The sequence below is a fragment of the Amia ocellicauda genome, chromosome 9 (assembly GCF_036373705.1).
Source record: "Amia ocellicauda isolate fAmiCal2 chromosome 9, fAmiCal2.hap1, whole genome shotgun sequence".
NCBI classification, from domain to species: domain Eukaryota; kingdom Metazoa; phylum Chordata; class Actinopteri; order Amiiformes; family Amiidae; genus Amia; species Amia ocellicauda.
The window spans coordinates 9,741,229-9,762,458 of NC_089858.1; the positions used below are offsets into that span (position 1 = coordinate 9,741,229).

Sequence of the window (21,230 nt, forward strand, 5' to 3'; positions counted from 1 at the left end):
GATAACTTGATAAACTGATACAAAAATGTATCTGATATGTAAGGGGTAGGGAGAGCGAATATATTTGCATATACCATAATGACTTAGTCTTGTTAAGTATAGGATTTGCAGTATATATACAATTCATGTAATGTCTGGCAGGGTTTACAGTACCACTACCCAGCCACCTTGAGCTTATCTCTGGCCTCAGGCACCATTTATTTCATAACCGTCTCTTTGCTGAAAAGCACACCTCACACTGCTGCCCCATATGCCAAGTTGGCTTCTGGGGTTTAAATATTTTGTCACTCTTGGCTGCTAAGGTTTGTACCTTTTATACAAGTAAATATCTTTGCTGCTTTAAAGACTGGGTGATTCAGCAATTTAGGCAGTGTCTAATTACGTATTTATTAATGATGCATTAGAGCTGGAATAACGTATATATAGTCTACCCCTGGAGATGAAGCTGTGATTTGTTAGCCTTTCACTGCATTTCACTTTCTGCGCTGCACTTTCTCTGTCCGACACTCTGATGTCAAACGGTCTGGTAATGACCTTTCTTCATAATGGCATTATTTACACACTATTAAATAGCTAACTGAGACATTTACTGACTAGGACATTCTTCATTTGAATTTTGTCTGGACAGCAAACACCGTCCTGTAAGAACTCAGATGTACAAGATGAGTTTTTAATGTTGTGATTATTACTTTGTTTTTTCAGTATTTCGATTTTGGCATCTCTGTGATATTACACTGACCACAGTCTAATGATTTTTTCAAAGAGGTAATGGTTTGTGTGCGCCAAGTGTTTTGCAAGGACAAGGACAAGCTTCCCTCTGCAGCCAGTAGTGCATTAGAAAAGGAAGTTAGGTTGATGGACTGCATAGTCCCTTTAATGGGTAATCTGAAGAGCCATTTGCATGCAGTGGAAAGACTATCAGCAATCTGTTACTGTTATTTAGGGTGTGGTGAGAGAGGATGTAATTCCAAAAACTTTTCATGTGAAGTCTGATTACAAGATAGTCATCTGTCAATCGGAACCCAGAACCTAGTAGTAAGTTGAAGATTGAATGAAAGCTTTATGTACCTGATTGAAAACATGTATAGAAATGTCCCCCTCTCCTTGATTGATAAGCTGAAGTGCATTGCATTATTGATTTCATGTTTTAGGTCAACCTAAAAATGAGAGAGATCACAGAGAAGGAGCTTAAAGTGAAACAACAGCTGCTAGAGTCTCCAAGTCATCAAAAGGTAATGGAGAATAATTGAAAATATATCTGTGGCCGAGATACTTATTTTGTGTTCAACAGCAAAGGGTTTTCTGTCCTGGCTCAATTCCACCTGTGTGTGGATCTTCAGATTTTTTTTTGTTTGTTTTTGTTTTAGGTTTAAGTTTTCAGTTACGCATATTTTTCCTCACAGGACAATATTCGATTTTAACTTTATAAATCTTGTGTTGGTATACTTGATTTTTCGGTGGATTGCTGCATTGTTTAAATTATATTGAAATGTATTTTATTTAATAAAAGTCTGACTATTTTGGAGTATACAGCCTGGAGACTGTACTGTACTCTCAGAATTGTATTTCCATGGCCATCCTTAAAGTCAATCTACTATCAGTCAAGTGTGTTTTATCCCATGTAACTTTCCTTATATTTCCTAATAATGTTTAATCTTGCTAGAGAGATCCTTTGAGTAGCATGTGACCCCGTATATTTTTCTTTTGTATGGTTATTAACCTATTCATTACATGCATGTATATTACTGTAGATTCCTAACTGAAAATCCATTTAAAGTGGAGTGCAATGGATTTTTCCTGTTGAATGATTGTGTGATTAACCCTTTGGGTCCCTACTCAAACCCTGATCTAGTAGTTTTGATCCCATTGACTTGCATCTGACTCTCTCTGCTGCTTTTCCTGTTTGTTTCCTTTTCCTAACTCCTACCCTGCTACTTGGATAGTCTCCTTCCAAATGGTATTGGAAACTAGTACCTGTAAGTTGACTGCTAGCTCTTTTCACTCTGTCAAAAGGCATTTCCTACCACTGGGCTGTTTGTCTCTCAATGTATGCCTGCTGCCTGCAGCAATAGAAATTTGTGTGCTGATAAAATGGAGGATTTGGCTGGTTTCCAGATTATTTGTTTTAGAGGTCTGTCCTTCCTATGCACTTCTGATAAAACCACACTGCTTCAGAATGGCCTTTAGTTACTATGCAAACTTTCTGACTAGATGGCCAATCAGTTCTAATTTAAACACACAGTTCTTTTGTATTATTCTATAAAGAATAGCTCAATACTGTCAACTTACTTATTGGCAGATGACGGAGCATAATTTTCCCTTGCTCTTCAGCTTGGCTTTTAATTCGGACACTAATATCCTAACTGAGAATGTTTTATCACTTTCCTGCTAAATTATTTCCAGTGGAATATTGTGTGGGTGTTCAAGAATATGAACATCATAATGCATGCTTTCATTGAGAGCGAATGACATGCCTTGAAGAACTTGAGTAGAACACAGTCTCTGTGAACCTCATTTTCACAAACCCCCCCCACCCCCCTTCCCCAAGATTTATTTCACGCTGAAATACTGACACTTGCCTCTGTCTCGTCTCAGCCTCACCATATCTTTTGTGTTTGTTAGCCTGATCGTATGCATGCCTTAGCTCATTGCATGTTGGAGCCATTGGAATATTCTCATGTGGTACAGTATACTTTATATTTGCTGTACTGGTAAAAAGAAATAATATAGATGCTGTAATATTGATCTTAGAAGATGCTTTGTGTTGCAAATAGAATCCTTAACCTTAAAGCTTCTCCTTTAAAAAGCAGCTTTATAGTATTTAAAGCTCCTTTTCAAGTTTTTAAAAATGGTTTGAGTAAAATGGTAGAATGTGCTGCATCGGGCTGTGATTGTAGTTAATTGTACAATCAGCTGTTGCAGATCTATATCATGAGAGGTCTGTGTGCTGCAGTAAAGTGTCCCTTATAAGCCAACACTACAATCTTTCTTGTTTGTCACAGGGAGCACCAAGGCCAAATAATTGATGCAGAAAATGTTGCATTACAAAACGAAGTCTCTGCAAACCATTTATTTTTTGGCACCTTTGTAATCTGTTAAGATATAGCCTAGCAAAATTATCATACCAAACAAAAATGAGAAAAGGAGGTACTCTTATACAAGCGAATCATCTATATATACTGAGAAGCTGCACCAGAATGCTTTCATTCACACGCTTGCTTTGCGCATTATATACTTTATATGCATCTGTTTCAGGCCAGCCATAACACAGCGTTCATTTTAACCCTTTGACTTCATCCCGTCTGCTGACTTGAAGCTGATCCTTTTAGCACTGGTGATAATTAGTCAACCCTCAGCACTCAGGCTTAAGAAACCGCACGCCACGTTGTGCAGGTGGTCTTCGACATGAAGTGGTTCCCTTAAGACCTCAGGAAGCGGGCTGTCTCATAGTGTCATTTCATAAACCAAACCCCACATGCTGCTGGGTAGCTGTAGATTCCTCATGTTTTCTTCGTATGAGAGTACATGTAGATCTGGAACCTCATGATATGTACCTTGTCGTTTTCTTCTGTAGGTGCGTTATCGAAGGGACCATCTGTCTGGGAGGCAGCTGCCGTTCTTCCCTTTGCTGGAGGACCTGATGAAGGATGTTTGTGATGGTGCGGCGCTCCTGGCTGTGATACACTACTACTGCCCTGAACTCATGAAACTTGAAGGTGTGCTTGTCAGTATGGTTTCTTTAAAAGAAATACCAAATCTTGAGGTCAGATTGTGACCTTTGACATTAAAAATATTTATTTGTGGGTTATATAACAGCAAGATGGAAGCTTGGCGTAAATATCAGTGCCAAACAGCTGTTTGTCATCTTGGCTTGGGTTTGCATGCAATTCATAGGAAAATGTCACACTAACTCTGTCAACCTTTATTTTGTTATTTTGTCAGATATCTGTTTAAAAGAGGTGACCTCTATTGCTGATAGTTTATACAATATACAACTGCTGAAGGAGTTTGCCAACGAGTATCTGAACAAAGGGTTTTATCTGACTACAGAAGACATGCTGTATGCACCTTTAGTGCTAAAGGTAAGGGGAAACCATGAATTTCCATATCACATTATTGATATGACTTTATCATATCTTGCTTATGTTTTTATTAACTAACATTCTATTCTTTTACATTGTAGCACAATGTAATGGTGTTCATAGCCGAATTGTTCTGGTGGTTTGAGATTGTCAAGCCTGACTTTGTGCAACCACGGGACTTTCAAGAAATTAAAGATGGTAAGAAATATCCAAGTGAGCACTTTTTGCCTTTATTAAACTGATTATAATGACACAATGATTGCCCTGAACGATCATTTCAGGTGTGCTGAATTTTTCATGATTCTTAATAGTTTAGAAGCATCCAAACTAACCTGTATAACCAGTTTCAGGTGTGGCGGCAGTAAACAGGATTTTTATATATATATATATATATATATATATATATATATATACACACATACACATATACAGGCACTAAAAAATAGTTATCTGGTTGCGTTGTTTCTAATCTGGGGTGCCTTGTCCCGGGAATTTAACATGAAAGGAATATCTAACTGTGATAAACCACAGAAGATAAGGAACAGCGACTCCCATGGAATAATCCAAATTTGTATACTTTTATTTTTTACACTTTCATATTTCAAAAGATCAGCAAACAACAATGTTGACGCGTTTCAACGGTTCGTCTTCATCAGAACATTGCATGGAAGTCAGGTGTTGGTTTGTCTAATGTAAACCTGACCACACGGGCAAGTTAACATACAGATTACACCAGTGGTATTACAAGTTATAAATATAAACTTTGAACACACTGGAACCTTTGGAACCTGATAATTGTACCATAATGTACCATAAATGTACCATCCGCTAGGATTAGTGATGCATTAAAAAGCTCCTGTGATGCATCTTAAATGGAACATGATCCTGTGTCACATAGAAGTTCTTAAGATGGGGTGAAGTCCAGAAAGATGGCCCGTTATCTCAAGAGCACGTGGCCATTGTTTGCAAAACTTTGCCTGCTTTTTCTTCCCCCGACTCGTTTCTTTCCTTTGCAAAAGCTGTTTTTAAACCGAATTGACCCAAATCTAAGAAAATAAGATTTGTCAAAATACACCTCAGGGTTTGTATTCTAATAGGGTAATAGTCAAAAACATCAATGTGTTGTGTAGCTTGATGAACACACAATTTGCAGATGTATCATGTTACTGATCTTATGTAATTTTCTACACCTTTCAATAGCAAGATAAGTTCAGAATAGGACTGCACTGAAATCTCATTTGTTTCCCCACAGCGAGAGCAATGCTGCAGCCTAAGAGCGCCCGGCCCCCAGTGCCCATTTCCAATGCAACCAAGCGCAGTTTCATGGTGAGCCCGGCCAGTGTGGCGAGCCCAGCTGATCCGGCAGTGCTGACCCAGAACAACCCTGAAGTCTGTAACAGGTACTACCTGCACCCCGAAGAGTCTGACTCTCTGTAAGTCTGTCTTGTTGGTGTGGTTCCTTTCGCTTCTGTGGTATTCCTGCTGTACTGCATGCAGCCGGGGCAAGCAATTGTGATTCTGAATTAAAAAATAAAAATACAAAACACAAACTACGAATCTTGGATTGTGCCCTTTGATTTTACCTTGTAAGGCAAGGTCATATTTCTTCTTCAGTTTAACCGGAAGGAAAATATTACAGCCAGTGCCTCAATGGATTCTAGAATGACAGTGGACAACTTGACCTTGTTCTGTGCTAATTGTCTTTGCTTGCTTTGTCCAAGTTATATGTGGATAGTTATTAATGCAACACATACGATTATAGTAAAATGGTCCATTTATAGTAGGAGGAATATATGAATATTTATTGAAAATAAAAAGGACATGGGTTTTGAACACCTTGTTACTATTGCTTGCCCAGCATGTTTCCAGCCCAGTTTACACTTAACAATTAAAACATTTCAGCATGTTACTTAAAGTTTTCTAGGCAAATTTGAATTAAATGGATTAAAGTGACACTATGCAGAGATTAGGAGAAATATTTTAGAAATGTTAATATTTCATATCTTAACACTGAAGCAAGACTATAATTTAAGTCTAAGAACTGTAACTTCACATGCCACAGATCCTGCTAAAACACTGCTTTTGTCAAATGTATACTGGGTGCTTCTGTCTCTCTTGACCTCTGCTGTACTCTTAACATTTTCATGTTCTATTTTTGTTCAAACTATTTCGTTTTCATTCATCTGCATCTGATTTGTTATCCTTTATCAATGAAAATTAGTCAATTTCTAGAGAATATTATAGCATCCTTGTAAGCCTTTCTTTGTAGTCACAGTGTAACTAAGAGGATTTCACTTGTCTGTTGCAGTCAGCAGTTTCTGATCATATGTACATTGTTTTTCCACGGTCTTCAGAATTGTTTTTATTTGTGTGCCTTGATTTATTAGCCTTGTTTTTTCACACCTACCTCTGCTTTGTGATTTAAGTATCCAGTGTTAAAAAAGTTAGTGACTGGGGTCTTGAAAGTAGTTTTCTTTCTTGATTCATACAAAACATTGAAATATAGATGTAATATAAGCCATGGTCAGGCAGATTATTTACTAAAGTATACACCAGTCATCGGTTTGGTTTTTGGTAAAATACATTTGTTGTGTATAATTTATGCTGCTTCCCATCTCTTAATGTCATTGACTTAATAAACATGGTCATAGCTTTGGTAGTGAGGCAATCTTAAATTCCTTTAGTAATTAATAAAAACACTTTGAGAGCATCATGTTGACACTCGTGGTGTTGGGAATGTACTTGGGATGTGTAACAGCAGATATTCATGCTTTCGACTTTGCGATTGTGGGAGTTTTGGAAAGGGTATTGAACATGTTGTTCTTTTGATTTTAGGAGGCTCACATTGAAACTAAAACCTTCAATTTGTCTCTTATGTATCATCAGTGCTTATGGAAAATAATTTCTTATTTTTCTTGCAGTAGTAAGGGAAGCCCAGCATTCAGTCCTTCCCATCCCTTGCTTCCTCTGAGGCAGAAACAACAAAAATCCCTACAAGGAGAAGAAAGCCCAGGTAATGTCAGACTGTAATAATGCCTTTGCTGCCCTCTAGTGGGTAGATGCGTCAGTCCAATGACATCAGACATCGTGACTAGGCAGGGAAATAGCATATTCCCATAATGCTAATTTACATTTATTAATTTGATGTAATTGCTTTATGGCAAACTCATATTGCTAAGTTTAAAATTATACATTTAAAATACAATTAGATTTTACATGCAAAACTAGAACATTGCCACCACATTTAACTATTTAATATTTTTTTGATTTGTGTATATAATTATTGCCTCTGGATGTACAGATACTTATCCTGTGTGGTTTTTTTTTTTCGTTCTTCCTTAATTAGGTCATCGTCATCGTTCCAACTCCCTCACTCGAGTGGATGGACAGCCAAAGGCCTCTCTGGTGGCCTGGCCAGAGAAGAAACAGAGGTATACTGACTAAGCTCTATTTTTAGACTTGGCACTTGTTAACTTATCATTGTCAGCTTTGAACAAATGCAACTTGTGTGATATTTCATCATATTTATAGCTCAGAATTAGTATTTGTAAATAGTTTTTATTTTTAGATATACTATAGGGCACAGAATGTATGGAAGCCAATGTCAACAGCCAATAGATTAAGAAAACTGTTCAGATTTGGTAGAGGAACTCACCTCAGTTAAACTACTTTTGTACATATTACAAATATTTGTGTTGTCTCTGCTATATATTCATATAATCCATATCATTATAGTGGTAGAAGAATAGAGCTTATTTTACCTCTATAAACTAAATGTATTGGATATAACTGGATTTAACCTTTGTATTTGGATGTTTTTCTTGACAGACCTCTATCCCAGCCTACACCATATGCTCTTCATTTTGCGACAGACAGTGATGTGGACATCGCCTCAGGGGACAGCGTCAGTCTAGCCAGGTCCATCAGCAAAGACAGCCTGGCTTCGAATGTAGTCAACGTGACGCCCAAACATCAGCCTCTGACTGCCCCTCGCAAAGTCAACGGGCAAGGGCTGCTGGGCCATGTCAACATCGAGGATGAGGATGAGGAGGAGGAGGAGCTAGTGGCGATCATAAAGTCTGAGAAAGGACTCAATAACATTAGTCTTCCTAATCAAGGGGACCTTCAGCTCCAAAGCTTTTCCTCCAGGGCCACAACAGCAAGGTCCCCTAAAAGTAAACCAGACGAAACACCCTCAGAAACCAGACCCGATAGCTTTTTCTTAGAACCATTGATGCCTGCGGTCTTAAAACCTGCGAAAGAGAAGTCTGTAAACCATAACAAAGAGGAGGAGAGTGGAGAATGGAGACACAGGGGGTCTTCCTCCAGGAGAGGACTAGATGTACAGTTGCCTTCGACCAGAAAGAAAGTTTCCATGAACACTGCCGATCCTGATCTAAACCGGACCTTCACTCCCATTTCTAGTTCTGATTTTGCTACCGGGACTGACCCTGTGCTTGCAGAACCAGTCCAACTCCCAGCGGAGAGTTTGCATGGTGCATTTAGACCTTTGGTCACCAGCAGTGTCGATCCAGCATCTCTCGACCCTTCAGGAGGGTTCTTCCTCCATTCTGCTGAGGCCGAGGAAAGGACTCCTGCAGTGGCTGGCCATAGTAGAAGTAGCCCGTTTTGTCTGCCTACGGCAGCATGGGACATTAGGCAAGATTCAGATTCTGAGGTTCTTGATACGGACGAAGACTATCCAGATTTGGAGCTAACCAAGGAATTGCATCCTGTTAGAAGGAAATACTTCGAGGAAGAAGAATCTGCCAAGCTGCAGGAGGACATGAAGGTAAAGGAGCATGAGGACAAAGATGGAGCCAGTGGACGCTCCAGTCCCTGCCTTAGTACCATCTCCCAGGCAAGCAGTGTATCCATGGCCAGTGGCAGTGTCCGGATGACTAGCTTTGCAGAGCGTAAGCTGCAGAGAATTAACAGTCACGATGCTAAATCAAGCACGAGCAGTTCACAGAAGACAACTCCAGATGGCTCCGAATGCTGTCCTTTACCCCTGACCACATGGAGGCAGAAACGAGAGCAGAGCCCCACCAGACAGAGCAAAGACAATGTCCACGTCCTTGCATCTGAGCTGGTGCAGCTTCATATGCAACTAGAGGAGAAAAGAAGAGCCATAGAGACACAGAAGAAAAAAATGGAAGCCTTATCTGCAAGACAGAGGCTAAAACTGGGCAAAGCTGCCTTTTTGAACATTGTTAAGAAAGGGAAAAGCGAGACACTTCCTCAGCCCTTGAAATCTGATTACTTTTCAAGAGAGGACCAAAAAGTCAATGGTGAAAGTTTAATAATAGCCGGACAGGATTCTAGAGCTAAAGACGTGTCTTTGAAAGATGAATACAGAGAGGATATACTTAGAAATTCTCAAGATATGCCCAAGGAAAAGGAAATGCAGGAAGGCAAGGCCACAGTCAGATGGGCAAGAGAATCTCCAACTCCACCAGGCAGTCTAGACAATAAATTAAATCCGTCTGCCCTATTGGATGACAGTGCTTCTGAACTTGACTTGAACGAATGCAACCGTTCAATTGAAATGCTGAACGAAGCCATAAGTACCATTCAGCAGCAAATGATGCAGCTTTCCCTGCAGCAGGACCAACTGATGAAGCAGAATGTTCAGTCTCCCACTCCGACTTCAACCAATGGGAAAGGCAACCCACCAGAACAAAAGATCAGACCTGCAGTGCATTTTGTGGAACCGCTTTCACCCACAGGGATCAGCACAGTGCGTAAACCCCCTCGGTTGTCTTCAGGGCGGGGGACACGCTCAAAACCAGCTGACCTTAAGCTACCGAAGGAAACTAAGCAGTCTGCATCTCGAGTTATCACTCCCACGCACAGTGTTGAAACCCTTCCTCATTTAAGACAGTTTCCAGGTAACAGAACAAAAGTGGAGCAAGAAGATGCAAGCTCTGCAAGTGGAATACCTCTAGACTCTGGAAGCAGCACCTTGGAAAGGGGCAATCTTAGACCTACTTCCAGCTTCCGGCTTCAAGATGAAGCCAACCAACGGACACTAATACTTTCCACTTCTAGAGATACAAACAGTGTTTCTGAACAAACGTTCGATGAATGTTTTCCTGAACTTAACTCTTCAGATGGCTCTGGAAAGGAGAACGTTTCTCGTGAAGAGTCCTCGAAAGCTAAAGGTCATCTCATTGAGGTGGATCTTTCTGACCTGAAAGCGCCTTCCGAAGAAGGAGGCTCTGACATTCAGGATATGACTGCAGAAGTCATTGGCGATGGAGAACAAAAGTCTGTGTTGGGATTCTTCTTTAAGGTACAGTGTGTGTACATGCTTGTGTGCAGCTCTAATAAAGACCAAATGGGTTATTTTACCTTCACGGCCTTTACTTTTATTTAATTGTTTGTAAAAGCACTTTTTTTTTATCACGTAGTCCCATGCCTCTGTGCAAGCAAATGTTTAATTTTCAGTGACATTACTATTTTTATGTATTTATGTTTAAATCCAGGATGATCAGAAGGCTGAAGATGAGTTGGCGAAGAAACGTGCGGCTTTCCTGCTGAAGCAGCAGCGCAAGGCCGAAGAGGCTCGTCTGAGAAAGCAGCAGCTTGAGGCCGAGATTGAAATAAAACGGGATGAGGCAAGGTACAGACCGGCCGTGGCTGAACAAGAAGATCCTTTAAGAATTACTACATTCATAGGGAGGATGCTTTGGGACAGACATGGGAGAAAGTTTGTGTAGCATATGTACAAAAATGTGGATAGTAAAAGATTATCACCCCCCACCCCATACCCCAAATCTTGACTTTTACACTTACACTGATATTAAACTGGGATATACATAATTCACATTCATGTCTTACTCATTGCAATGTGTGCAAGAGGTTTTGACGATGTACTTGGTCATGTGCTTTGTGTTCCTTGAAGGCGGAAGGCTGAAGAAGACCGAATCAGGAAGGAGGAGGAGAAAGCACGCAGAGAGCTGATTAAACAGGAGTACCTGCGACGGAAACAGCAAGAGATGTTTGAGGAACAGGGGCTGGTCAAACCCAAGGCTAAACCCAAGAAGCAGAGGCCAAAGTCTGTTCACCGAGAGGAGTCGAGCAGCGAGTCGCAGTCCAAGTGCTCTTCAACTCGTAAGTATTCAGTCTTCATACCAAGAATCTCCTTCAGGAGTACTGCGGACCAATGCTGTTAAATTGTCGGCTATGTCATGCGCTTGAGTAACCTCCTTGGAGAGGTTTACCCTCATTGTTTGCAAAAAGCACACTTTAAAGGAGTGGGTATCTCTTGAAAATTAATAATTTAGAGATTGCACCATTCAATCTTAGACCTATGTTTTTTGGCATGAGTCCATTTACAAGTATCTCTTATGCTTCAGTGAGTATTGACAGAGACAAAGATATAACATTGGACCCAGGCTTCTGCTTGTTGTCAAGTGGATTGGTGGGGGTATTTTTCATGCATAATGCATGTAGGTTTAGTTGAAGATTTAAATCTTTACAAAGTACTACATTTTCAACTGGAACATTAGTCCACCTATAATACCAAAGTTCTTCCCCCCCAAAAATTCTATTGAGGTGTTTCATAGACTCCAATAACAGATTGTTTCCAAAGGCTTTATAGATTTGCAGGCTGTATCTCAGGGCTGATCGATACAGGAACATGCATGCAGTAGTCGAATATATTCCATAAGTTTGCATGCTCAGCCCCTTCTCTGTTAAAAAAAAAGAAAAGTATTTCTTGAAGATCCCTCTCCGCTTTAGCTGTTCAGTTTTCCCATGTATCTTGCACACAGGACAGTCTCACAGGAAAGCATTATGGATTGCCTGCCAGAGTCGAGATGAAGGTGTGGGAGGTGACTGTTTTCTAGTACCCGCGCTATGCATGACGCACCATTTGCCATACGTTTTGTAGGGGTGGATGGTTTTTTCAATGCAAAGGATCATCACATAATGACAGAACTGAGAAGAGAGGTTAAGGGAACAGTGAACACGTAGTGAAATGCTTGCCTGACTTTTACACCTGTGAGTGTTTAACGCAGTTGTTTGGTGGGCATTTTCCTAGCCTTAGAGTAAAGGGAAAACATAAATAAACTCAGTAGTCTGCAGGATTTAATGGTGTGTAAGGACACGGAGTAGAATTTTTACTAACAGACACGGTGTGCAAATTTTGAATTTAACCCGTTGCACAGAATGAGAAATTCATAAAAGGCAATTGACTGATTCTCACGTCATGTTTTGATTTGACTCATCGTGCATTTATTTTTCAGCATGTACCATATCTCGTAACTTCGCCTTTTTCCTGGAAATGTCTTTGTCCACTAATGCGCTCCCTCCCCCCCCACTCTCTTTTCAGCTGACAATCTGAGCAGCGCCCAGTCTGGCTCCAGTTTGTCCCTGGCATCGGCCGCAACCACAGAGGCTGAAAGTGTCAACTCTGGGGGGGCTGGGTCACAGCGGTAAGGCTTATTAATATATAGCCGTTTTATGTGAATTATTGTGAGGATATTTTAGAGGAGAACCCTTCTTTGTCAGCAAAATGTGGTGCCATTCTTTGACTTGTATATTGGGGTGGGGGTAGTGTAATGTGAAATTAGTACACTGCAGCACTAATCAGAATCCAAATGTTTTTTCCCAGATATAGTTATTAATGGAAAATCAATTTTAGTCGATTTAGAGTAATCAAATGTTTGTTGCAGGGGAGAATCAGTGGAGTCTTTCCCAGGACTGAGCAGGAACGCCAGCAGGAACACCGAGCGAGACTGGGAGAACGCGTCCACTGCATCTTCCATCGCGTCTGTGGCGGAATACACTGGTAAGGACATGCGGGCTACTCTGAGGGTCCCGTCATGGCCATGGCAGCTTCGTTTGCTTTGTATCGCCCATGGCACTTCAGTGTGCCTAACAAAGTTCCAGGGCCTGGATGAGATCTGAAGGGGAACTATGACAACATTTACTTGCTTAAATTCCATATTACATTATAATTGACTGCAAGAGATACATGCAATGAATAATCTGTCTGCATGAGAAGAGCTATTACATTAGAGAAATAATAGCGAGATAGTGGCCCCTGGCTATGACAGGAACTAGAAGCGGGAAGTCTGCCAGACTTTGAAAAAGGCCTTGAACAGTGTAATATCTTCTAATGTTTTAAGCCTTACTGGTTTGCATCTTTCCCATATCTTAATCCGAGGTGAAGACTTATCGTTGATGGGTTTTATTGCAGGTCCAAAATTGTTCAAAGAACCCAGCGCCAAGTCGAACAAGCCTATCATCCACAATGCTATTTCACACTGTTGTTTGGCAGGGAAGGTAAATGAACCACAGAAGAATTCAATTCTAGAGGTATGTTGACCTGACTGGGGGGGGTGGGGGGGTGGTTTGTCTGGGGTGTAATAAAGATATTGGAGGATTACTTTCTGACAGATGCTCTGGTACAGGCCTCACTGAGAATCCAAATATTTATTTTGTATGTGATTCCTGCCAGAGAAAGAAATAACCGACTAATTTCAGTGTACCAAATATGTAATTTGAGTATGTATTGAGTTAAAACCTGACATTTGAGAAGCATGATTATCAATTATTTCAATGAAAATCTGTAAGAGTGTGGATGCTTTGCACAGAAAATGAGTTCATCATAGTGAAAGAGTTTAGTTCTGCTGGGCTGTGTGGCAGTGACTATAACACTGTTGTGTTTTCAGGAGCTTGAGAAGTGCGAGTCCAACCACTTGATGATCCTGTTCCGTGATGGAGGCTGCCAGTTCAGAGCACTTTATTCCTACTTCCCTGAAGTGGAGGAGATCCACAAGCTGACAGGCACGGGGCCCAAGAACATCACCAAGAAGATGATCGACAAGCTGTACAAGTACAGCTCCGATCGCAAGCAGTTCAACGTCATCCCGGCCAAGACGGTGTCCGTCAGTGTGGACGCCATCACCATCCACAACCACCTGTGGCAAGCCAAGAGACCGACAGTGCCAAAGAAGACCGGGAAATAAGGAGGTCGCTCCAAACCTTTGCTTTTCATCCTGGATAGACCGCATTGACATCCACAGTGTATATTTTCCAGTAGATGCATTACAGACCTATAGTAATTTCAGGTATGACGCACGCAAGGGACATGTCGTAGGGTTCCGATATGAAGGAGTCTATTATTTTAATATTGGAAAGTGTCTGGATCGACAGAAATCTGCTGGATCTTAATGCCATCCATTCAGGGTTGTTAGTTTTTTTTTTTTTTTTTTTTAAACAAGTCTCTGCATGTGGCAATTTTTCTAACTGGTGGATTTATTTTTACTTGAAGTATTTCTGTTTGGCACTAATTGTGGAGTTTTTCTGTTGCGGATCCACTCTATGATAAGACAGCACATTAGGGTGGGGGATAACATACTCATGGGGACATGACTTTTTCCTCGCCTTGTACCAAGAAACCTATCATGAAACTCTGAACATTTCTTCCTCAGCAGGCAAAACACGTGTCCTTTAGCTGTAATCTGGCATCACATAATGCAAAACATCAGATATGTACTGCTGACATGTCTCCCAACTTCTCTCAAAACATGCTGCTCAGAATACTGTTTACTGTTTTAAAGAGAAAACTGACAGAGAAGGTCCAGCAAGGCTTTCACTTATTGTGGTGCTGTTGTTGGTTTATTTATTTTTTGCTTTTAATAGACAAAGGCTGTTCATTGTAATTGAAGCTACAGGACTTGTGACAAGGAATTGTGATGGAAAAGTTCTAAGAAAAATATGGAAAATGGTACTAAAGGGATAGGAAAAGGCCCTGGTTCACATGTCAAATGCTCTTTCTTTTTTTTGAAGCAGTGTGTGGTATAAAGATTTAAAACGGGCGTTATTTGTTCCAAAAAATGTTAGCGATAGAGGTGTTTCTGCACAGGGCACAATATTCCTGTATGGAAGTGCACTCACGATCACGTTTTTAATGGTTTTATCATGCGTTATGAACATAACCAATGTTAGCAATTACAGTTTATTTTTCTTGTTTTTTTTAATTGAGTGAGCAGCATGCTCTGTTATGAAGAGTGTGCGCTGTTAACTTTTTGGGTGACAGTATTTAATATATTCATAATGGCTTACTCTTTGGGATTGTTGTCTAATTATTTACAGTTATTAAAGCAGACACTCATTGAACACTTCAGTGCAAACCTTGAAGCTTTTTTTTTTATTTGGGTGACAAATCAATATAAAATGGTTTCATGTTGGCCTGAAGATCAAAATACTTGCACATTGCCTTTGCTTGCTGATCAAAGGAGAGCTGACAATTGGGACCCTATCAGAATGTGTAAAAGTTTGGTTATTTATAAGCTTCATATATTATTCCAAACTGAGATGTACTTATTACCAAAAAACCCAGATAGATTAACACTAACCGGAGCAAGCTTAGGGTCTTCCGTGGCTAATTTCATAATTCCAAAACATCGTTTTCAAAAAGGCTTTAGAATACTTGATAATATAAGTAGCTGCATTTTGTATATATGTTTTGAATAGCTGTTCTGTAAATAACTTTTGGTTTGTTTACTAAAGATTGGTATTAAATTTGATCACATTAGTTTTTTGTTTTTTTTAAATACCATGCTTTTCATGCTTGTGCATTTTTTCCTGTTTGTTTGATATTATTATTATACCATATATTTATTTTAAAGAAAAGCACTGAACTTTAATAAATATTACCAGTAAAGAAAAAACACATTTTCTTTCCTTATGAATACCTGGTCAAATTTCAGTTTTTGATTTTCCTTTGCAACATTATTTCCTTCATTTCTGTGCTTTACATTCCATGTATTTTTCCATCACACAAAAGGGAGGTCTGGAATAAATTGAGACTTATGAGAGAGCAATTGCGATCACAGCTACAGTCTTTGGTAAACCCAGCCTTGGATAAAATGCTTTGATGTGGAGAGGGGATGATTCAACCTTCATATCATTAATGCATTTAGATCTTTTTAAAGCTTGTGAAAAGGTTTTGAATCTTGTAGGCTGTATCTTGACTCTAATATAATATGAATGCCATAAATGAGGCAACAACATCTTTATATGTTGGAATTGGATTTGTGCATTCTCATTTGTTGCGTGAGAAAAACAAACTCAAAGTGTTTCTTATTCGGGGGAGGGGGGGGGGATGAAAAATATTAGTGTTATTCTGTGTTGAATTTTGATTGGTCATGGACTTAATTAAATGCTTTGGTGCATTTTAAAGATATGAGTAACACACTTCCTGTAATAGTAATAAATACATGTTATTTCAACAAGGCTTCTAAGCAATGATCCACCAACACTTGGTTTATCATTAATGTAAATTCATTTCACACTTAGTTCTTCATAAAATATGCTACTGATATCTGCGGTCCAGTGTACCTGTCTTCACATCCCCTGGTCATTTTGACAAATGTCTTCTACATCACTGGCCATGTGGAACAGGAATTCCACCACAGCCGCTATGGAAACTGCAGAAGACAAAGCAAAACCATAGAGACCGCAGGATTTAAAAAAATACTTTCAAGGCACTTGCCTCACATTGAAGACCTGACTGGCATGGCCTTATTGTCAATTTATAACAATATTTTAAAGGGAATCTTTTAAAGAAAATGAAGCGTAAGTACTTCCATATTTATCCCTTGTTTAAATGGATTAATATCTTATATTTTGCCACAGCACTCTCAGTTTTTGTAGAGGTTGTGCTTCTCACCGTAATGTCTCGGATACTAAATGGGGAATGTTTATTTTGCATGTATCATTTGCATTTGTAAAGAAATTTTAAAGTATATTTGTAAAGCATGCAATTTTTCACAAATGAATTTCAGGAAACTTAGCTATTTAATACTACATATGGAAGAATTAATTACTTCAGTCAAAATAATTAACTGAAAGAACAAAACTGAAAATGATCTTGTTTTTGGCAGACACTTGCGTCTTCCTTGCAGTAGTTGTAATCGCTGGATATTTGAAGTCTGCTGGCTGTGAGTGTTATTTTGAATTGGTCTACATCTGCACTACTGTACCACAGAGTAAGTGCCATTTTTATTAGGGAAGAAGTGGTTGGTTTGGACTCCTTGTGCTAAGAACTACTACTCGTCTTTAATTATAATCTTCAATACATTGATCTCACTTAATATATGGTGATAATGACATTGCCTTTTCAATTATCCTCACTCTGTAAAACTATGCAGGAGTCATCTGAACACAGCAGTGATTGATCGAATTTTTAATGTATATAATCTTATAAAAATAAATTAAAAGTTGCATGATAAAGTAGAGATTTGAATTTTATTTATTTCAATGTTAAGATTTATCTGTTTATTTCAATTTATTTCAGGTTTCCCTCCTGGCCTATCATCAATAGTTTTCCTAGTGAAGGACGTTGGAGTCATTAACGCATCAGCCTTTGCCAGTGACAATCTAGGCTTTGTGTCTAGTGTGTCTATGGCTAATGCTGGCATTGCTCAAATTGAATCTGGGGCTTTTAAATCCTTCAATCAGCTGAAGAAACTCAGCTTGTACCGTAATAAACTCACCCAAATCAGCAGCGTCTGGCTGTCTAGGCCGGAGGCCCTGGACAACCTGACCATGTTTGAAAACAACATTCAGAAAATCGACGGAAAAACGTTGTCTCCCTTCTCAAATCTGCAAGTCCTTAACCTGGCAAGAAACCAAATTAATGCAATTGCACGGGACAGCTTTCAAGGACTGGACAAACTTGTCTTCCTGGACCTGTCAGGAAACAGACTGTCATATGTGGACAGGGATGCGTTTCTCCCTTTGCCATTCACCATGATCAGACTGGATGGCAATCCGTGGGATTGTTCATGTAAAGTAAAGGATTTTGCACATTTTCTCAGAGGTAATGGTACAACCTATCTTCTATGACTGTTTCTTTTCTTGTTTTTGACTCATGGATTATTATAACCATCATTAACAAAGTGCCTTAATTCTACCTGGCTTGTTATGGATGAGACCTTTTCATTTCTGTAGTGCTGCATGAACCCTTATGCGACTTCAGACAGTGAGGTCATGGTGCTTTAGAGTCCAGCATCCTGAAATCTGGGTCATCTGGAGGGAGAGGAGAGCCATATGCTGGTGTTCGGCCTCCATTTCTCCTGTGTGTGATATGAAGGTGAAGCGGCTTCAAAAATGCTGTATACTGGGTGCCTAACAATTTACAAAACCAATGTTTAATTTTTTCCCTTAGATCGAATGAATGCTTCTTTACTTGAAAATGAAATGGCTGTTACCTGTGAAACCCCCGCCACTCACAAAGGCATGCCTGTGTGGAACATGTCGGAGCTGAACTGCTCGGCCCCCAGCACGGCCCCGAGCACGGCCCCCAGCACACCTCTGCCGCCCATAGATGCACTGGTTCATATAGGAGTACCTGCTGTCATCAGTTTCCTGGGTAAAGCCCTTACTCGTTCCTTTCTTAAAGATAACTAAGGCTGTAGGCTTTGTGGTTCTCCTAATATCTACTTGTTAATATTCAACAAGTATTTGAATTTTGACCCCCCCCCCAACCCCCTCCACCTTTCACTCCCAGGAGGTCTTGTAGTCAAATGCTGTCCAGTCTTTATTACCTCCTGAATACATCCCCCTAACAGATCTGGCCATAATCCAGTGAAAAGCTAAAACATGCATTCAAATGTGAAATTTGACCGAATGTAACCCTCCCTCTGCAGGGTCTGAGTCATACTTCCAAGGGACTGGGAGCTTTCCTTATGAACTAAATGGCCGAGAGAGAAGGGCGCATGTGAAATCCCAAAATTATAATACTTTTCTCATTACTAACGCTATCTTTTGTTTTACAGTCATTCTCTGTATCCTGCTCTGCATCGTTCTTATGTACAAAAGGAAGCAAGAGAAAAAACAAGTGAATCCGGACAGAGAGGGACTAGAAGAGCGCAACTTCCCTAGGACAGAAGGAACGACAGCAAAGGCTGGACAGGAGGCTGCCACTGTCCTGCAAGGGAGGCTAGAGGAAGTGAGTTGTGGTACAGGTATTTCCAAGAACAGCGTCATGAAGGGCAGGGCCAAATCCGCCTCTGCTGTTCTCTCCATATGTGAGTTCACACAGCACAGTTACAGGGGGGAGGGGATGAAACTCGAAAACATGGCCCTCTCTCAACCTCAGGGCGATAACTTTACAGATCAGAGTCCCGGAAAGCAAATAAAAATCATTGAAAGTGGCATGATTAAAGAGGGGGCCGTTGTGTCAGTGTTTGGTTTCAAAGCCTTCCCACTCACCATTGCTCAGTACACTGGTGAACACTATGTAGACTATCAGACCAAAGAAACCAAAGGGAACTCAAGCGCTACGGTGGAAAAGGCATACATGTGTGAGTCTGCCAGTGACACGAGACAGATTTCTGAAGGAGCTGAGAACTTACCTTACCTTAGCATTGACACTAAACCAGCCAAACAGACCATGGAAACCACAGCTCAATGCCACCCAATTCCCAAAAAGAGCCAGGGACTCAGCCGCACTATCAAAAGGATGTCGACCTGGCCACCCACAAAGACTGAGTGGAAGCAACACCAAGTGGACACACATGATATCCAGAAAATAGCCCTGCAGCAGGGGGACTCCTCTCATGTGTGCCAGAAGGTGGATTTCTTATTCGGAGACAACTCTCAGAGCAAACTCCAAGTGCACCCTGAACCAGAGAACGTGGGTTTCTTCAGAGATAACTCTCAGAGCAAACTCAAAGGAAACCATGACTGTGAGTCTGCGCCACAGACTGATGGACTAGATGGGACCAGCGTGGATAATCCCGATGGGAAATGCTCGTCTATAAGTGAGGAAACGTCCAAAGGAGGGGAAAGGCCTCGGCAGTTTACGATTGAAGACACGGCCAAAGTGAATCATGGGAAAAAAAGAGCCGGCTCCCAAACTGCAGGCGAGAAGAAAAGAACCCGGCTTAAGCAGAGCGCCGCCCTCTACCCCCGGGCCAAAGAGGAGGAGAAGAAGGATGACTTGCAGGCTGCTTGTGTGAGTAGCTACCCGGGGGATGCAAACCTGCTTCAAGAAGTCGTGGAGAATCAGGGCAGGTGGACCAGAGACCGATGGAAGCAGACTCACCAAGTCAGACACAAGTTCAAACAATAGGGCTGGTCCCTATAGCTCACAGCACACGATCCTCTTAAATGTCATAACGTAAGGCAGAGACTGTTTTTGGTACTTTATCTTCAGCTATGCAAAGCCTGATCACACTATGAAATGAATAAATATATTGGAAACTCTTAGCATTCGTATTTGTTCCATGATTTTTCTGGTTGAAAGAATGATGGGATACCACTAACGGACAGATTCCTTCAACACTTTGAGCTTATTTACAGTAACCAGACTTGTGTTTTAATTGCATTGTCTGTTTTTCAGTGGTAGTTTCCAAAAAGCAATGAATGCAAATGAAATGTATTTTGGTACTTAAAAACAAATGTATGTAATAGTTTGATATACAATTTACACAATTAATCATTCAGCACAAATTCACTGTATTTTTCACTGTTTTTCTATTTTGTAATTTCTCTATTTAAAAAGTTAAATCTCTATATTGGACTCTTTTTAAAAATTATAGAATAGTACAGAGGCATTTTTAGAGAGTATAATGAAATGTAAGATTAGAAATATCCTTTTATCTGTACTATATCAGATTTCAGGGTCTTCTATGAAGAATGTGCTTGATTTGTGCAGAATGGCTATCTGCTGCCCTCTGTTGTTTGTTTTAGGGAATAAAGCAAAACTGTGTGGAAAAAAATGATATTGTAGTTTTCTGTTGCTCCGTAGAAAACAACTGCAGCAAAAAACTATTGAGAGTTTCAAGACACCTCAAACTAAATTACATTACCCCGACAACTACTGTTCCATCCTCTTCTACAATTGTCCTTCACTTCATCCCATATTAAATAAAACATACAAAAACAGAATACAAATACATTTATAATACCACAAAATCATTCAAAATATTCACACATGCATCTGACACTTTTCTTGTACAAATCACTCAATACAATATAAAAATACATTATTTACAGCAATTAACCAGTGAGGAACGAGCTGCTCTTATTTTAACATGGGTTTTATCATGAGAAGACCTTGTGTGTTAGTGTAGAAGTAAATGCATACATAAATGATGCGCTTAAATTGTGATTTTATTTTTT

General features: G+C 40.1%; 2 protein-coding genes across 9 annotated transcripts in view; both read left to right on the forward strand.

Moving 5' to 3' along the window:
* Positions 1–15,625, forward strand: part of camsap1b (calmodulin regulated spectrin-associated protein 1b) — a 36,395-nt gene extending 20,770 nt beyond the window's left edge. Inside the window, exons 5-20 of one of the 7 annotated variants that reach the window (XM_066713038.1) lie at positions 1,152–1,232; positions 1,944–1,976; positions 3,575–3,716; positions 3,943–4,082; positions 4,184–4,280; positions 5,335–5,515; positions 7,004–7,095; positions 7,429–7,513; positions 7,911–10,377; positions 10,571–10,707; positions 10,990–11,198; positions 11,861–11,911; positions 12,421–12,523; positions 12,764–12,879; positions 13,291–13,409; positions 13,766–15,625. In XM_066713038.1, the coding sequence (XP_066569135.1) occupies positions 1,152–1,232; positions 1,944–1,976; positions 3,575–3,716; positions 3,943–4,082; positions 4,184–4,280; positions 5,335–5,515; positions 7,004–7,095; positions 7,429–7,513; positions 7,911–10,377; positions 10,571–10,707; positions 10,990–11,198; positions 11,861–11,911; positions 12,421–12,523; positions 12,764–12,879; positions 13,291–13,409; positions 13,766–14,062 (4,350 nt within the window). In that variant the 3' untranslated portion in view covers positions 14,063–15,625. The remainder of the gene's footprint in view (positions 1–1,151; positions 1,233–1,943; positions 1,977–3,574; positions 3,717–3,942; positions 4,083–4,183; positions 4,281–5,334; positions 5,516–7,003; positions 7,096–7,428; positions 7,514–7,910; positions 10,378–10,570; positions 10,708–10,989; positions 11,199–11,860; positions 11,912–12,420; positions 12,524–12,763; positions 12,880–13,290; positions 13,410–13,765) is intronic. The other 6 variants (XM_066713040.1, XM_066713041.1, XM_066713042.1 and 3 more) reach the window with 6 other exon arrangements.
* Positions 15,626–16,371: 746 nt separating this feature from the next.
* On the forward strand, positions 16,372–20,817 carry LOC136758556 (uncharacterized). 2 transcript variants are annotated; one of them, XM_066713046.1, is made up of 5 exons: positions 16,372–16,676; positions 16,985–17,089; positions 17,398–17,922; positions 18,271–18,474; positions 18,881–20,817. In XM_066713046.1, the coding sequence occupies exons 1-5, from the start codon at positions 16,670–16,672 to the stop codon at positions 20,176–20,178; spliced, it is 2,139 nt and encodes a 712-aa protein (XP_066569143.1). In that variant the 5' UTR covers positions 16,372–16,669; the 3' UTR covers positions 20,179–20,817. The 2 variants fall into 2 exon arrangements, with proteins under 2 accessions (XP_066569143.1, XP_066569144.1); XM_066713047.1 differs by having other exon boundaries at positions 16,985–17,041.
* The last annotated feature ends 413 nt before the right edge of the window (positions 20,818–21,230 follow it).

Coding starts and splice junctions, on each gene's coding strand:
- LOC136758556 (XM_066713046.1), top strand. Junction 17,090..17,397: donor CTGCACTACTGTACCACAGA/GTAAGTGCCATT, acceptor AATTTATTTCAG/GTTTCCCTCCTGGCCTATCA. Junction 18,475..18,880: donor TGCTGTCATCAGTTTCCTGG/GTAAAGCCCTTA, acceptor TTTGTTTTACAG/TCATTCTCTGTATCCTGCTC.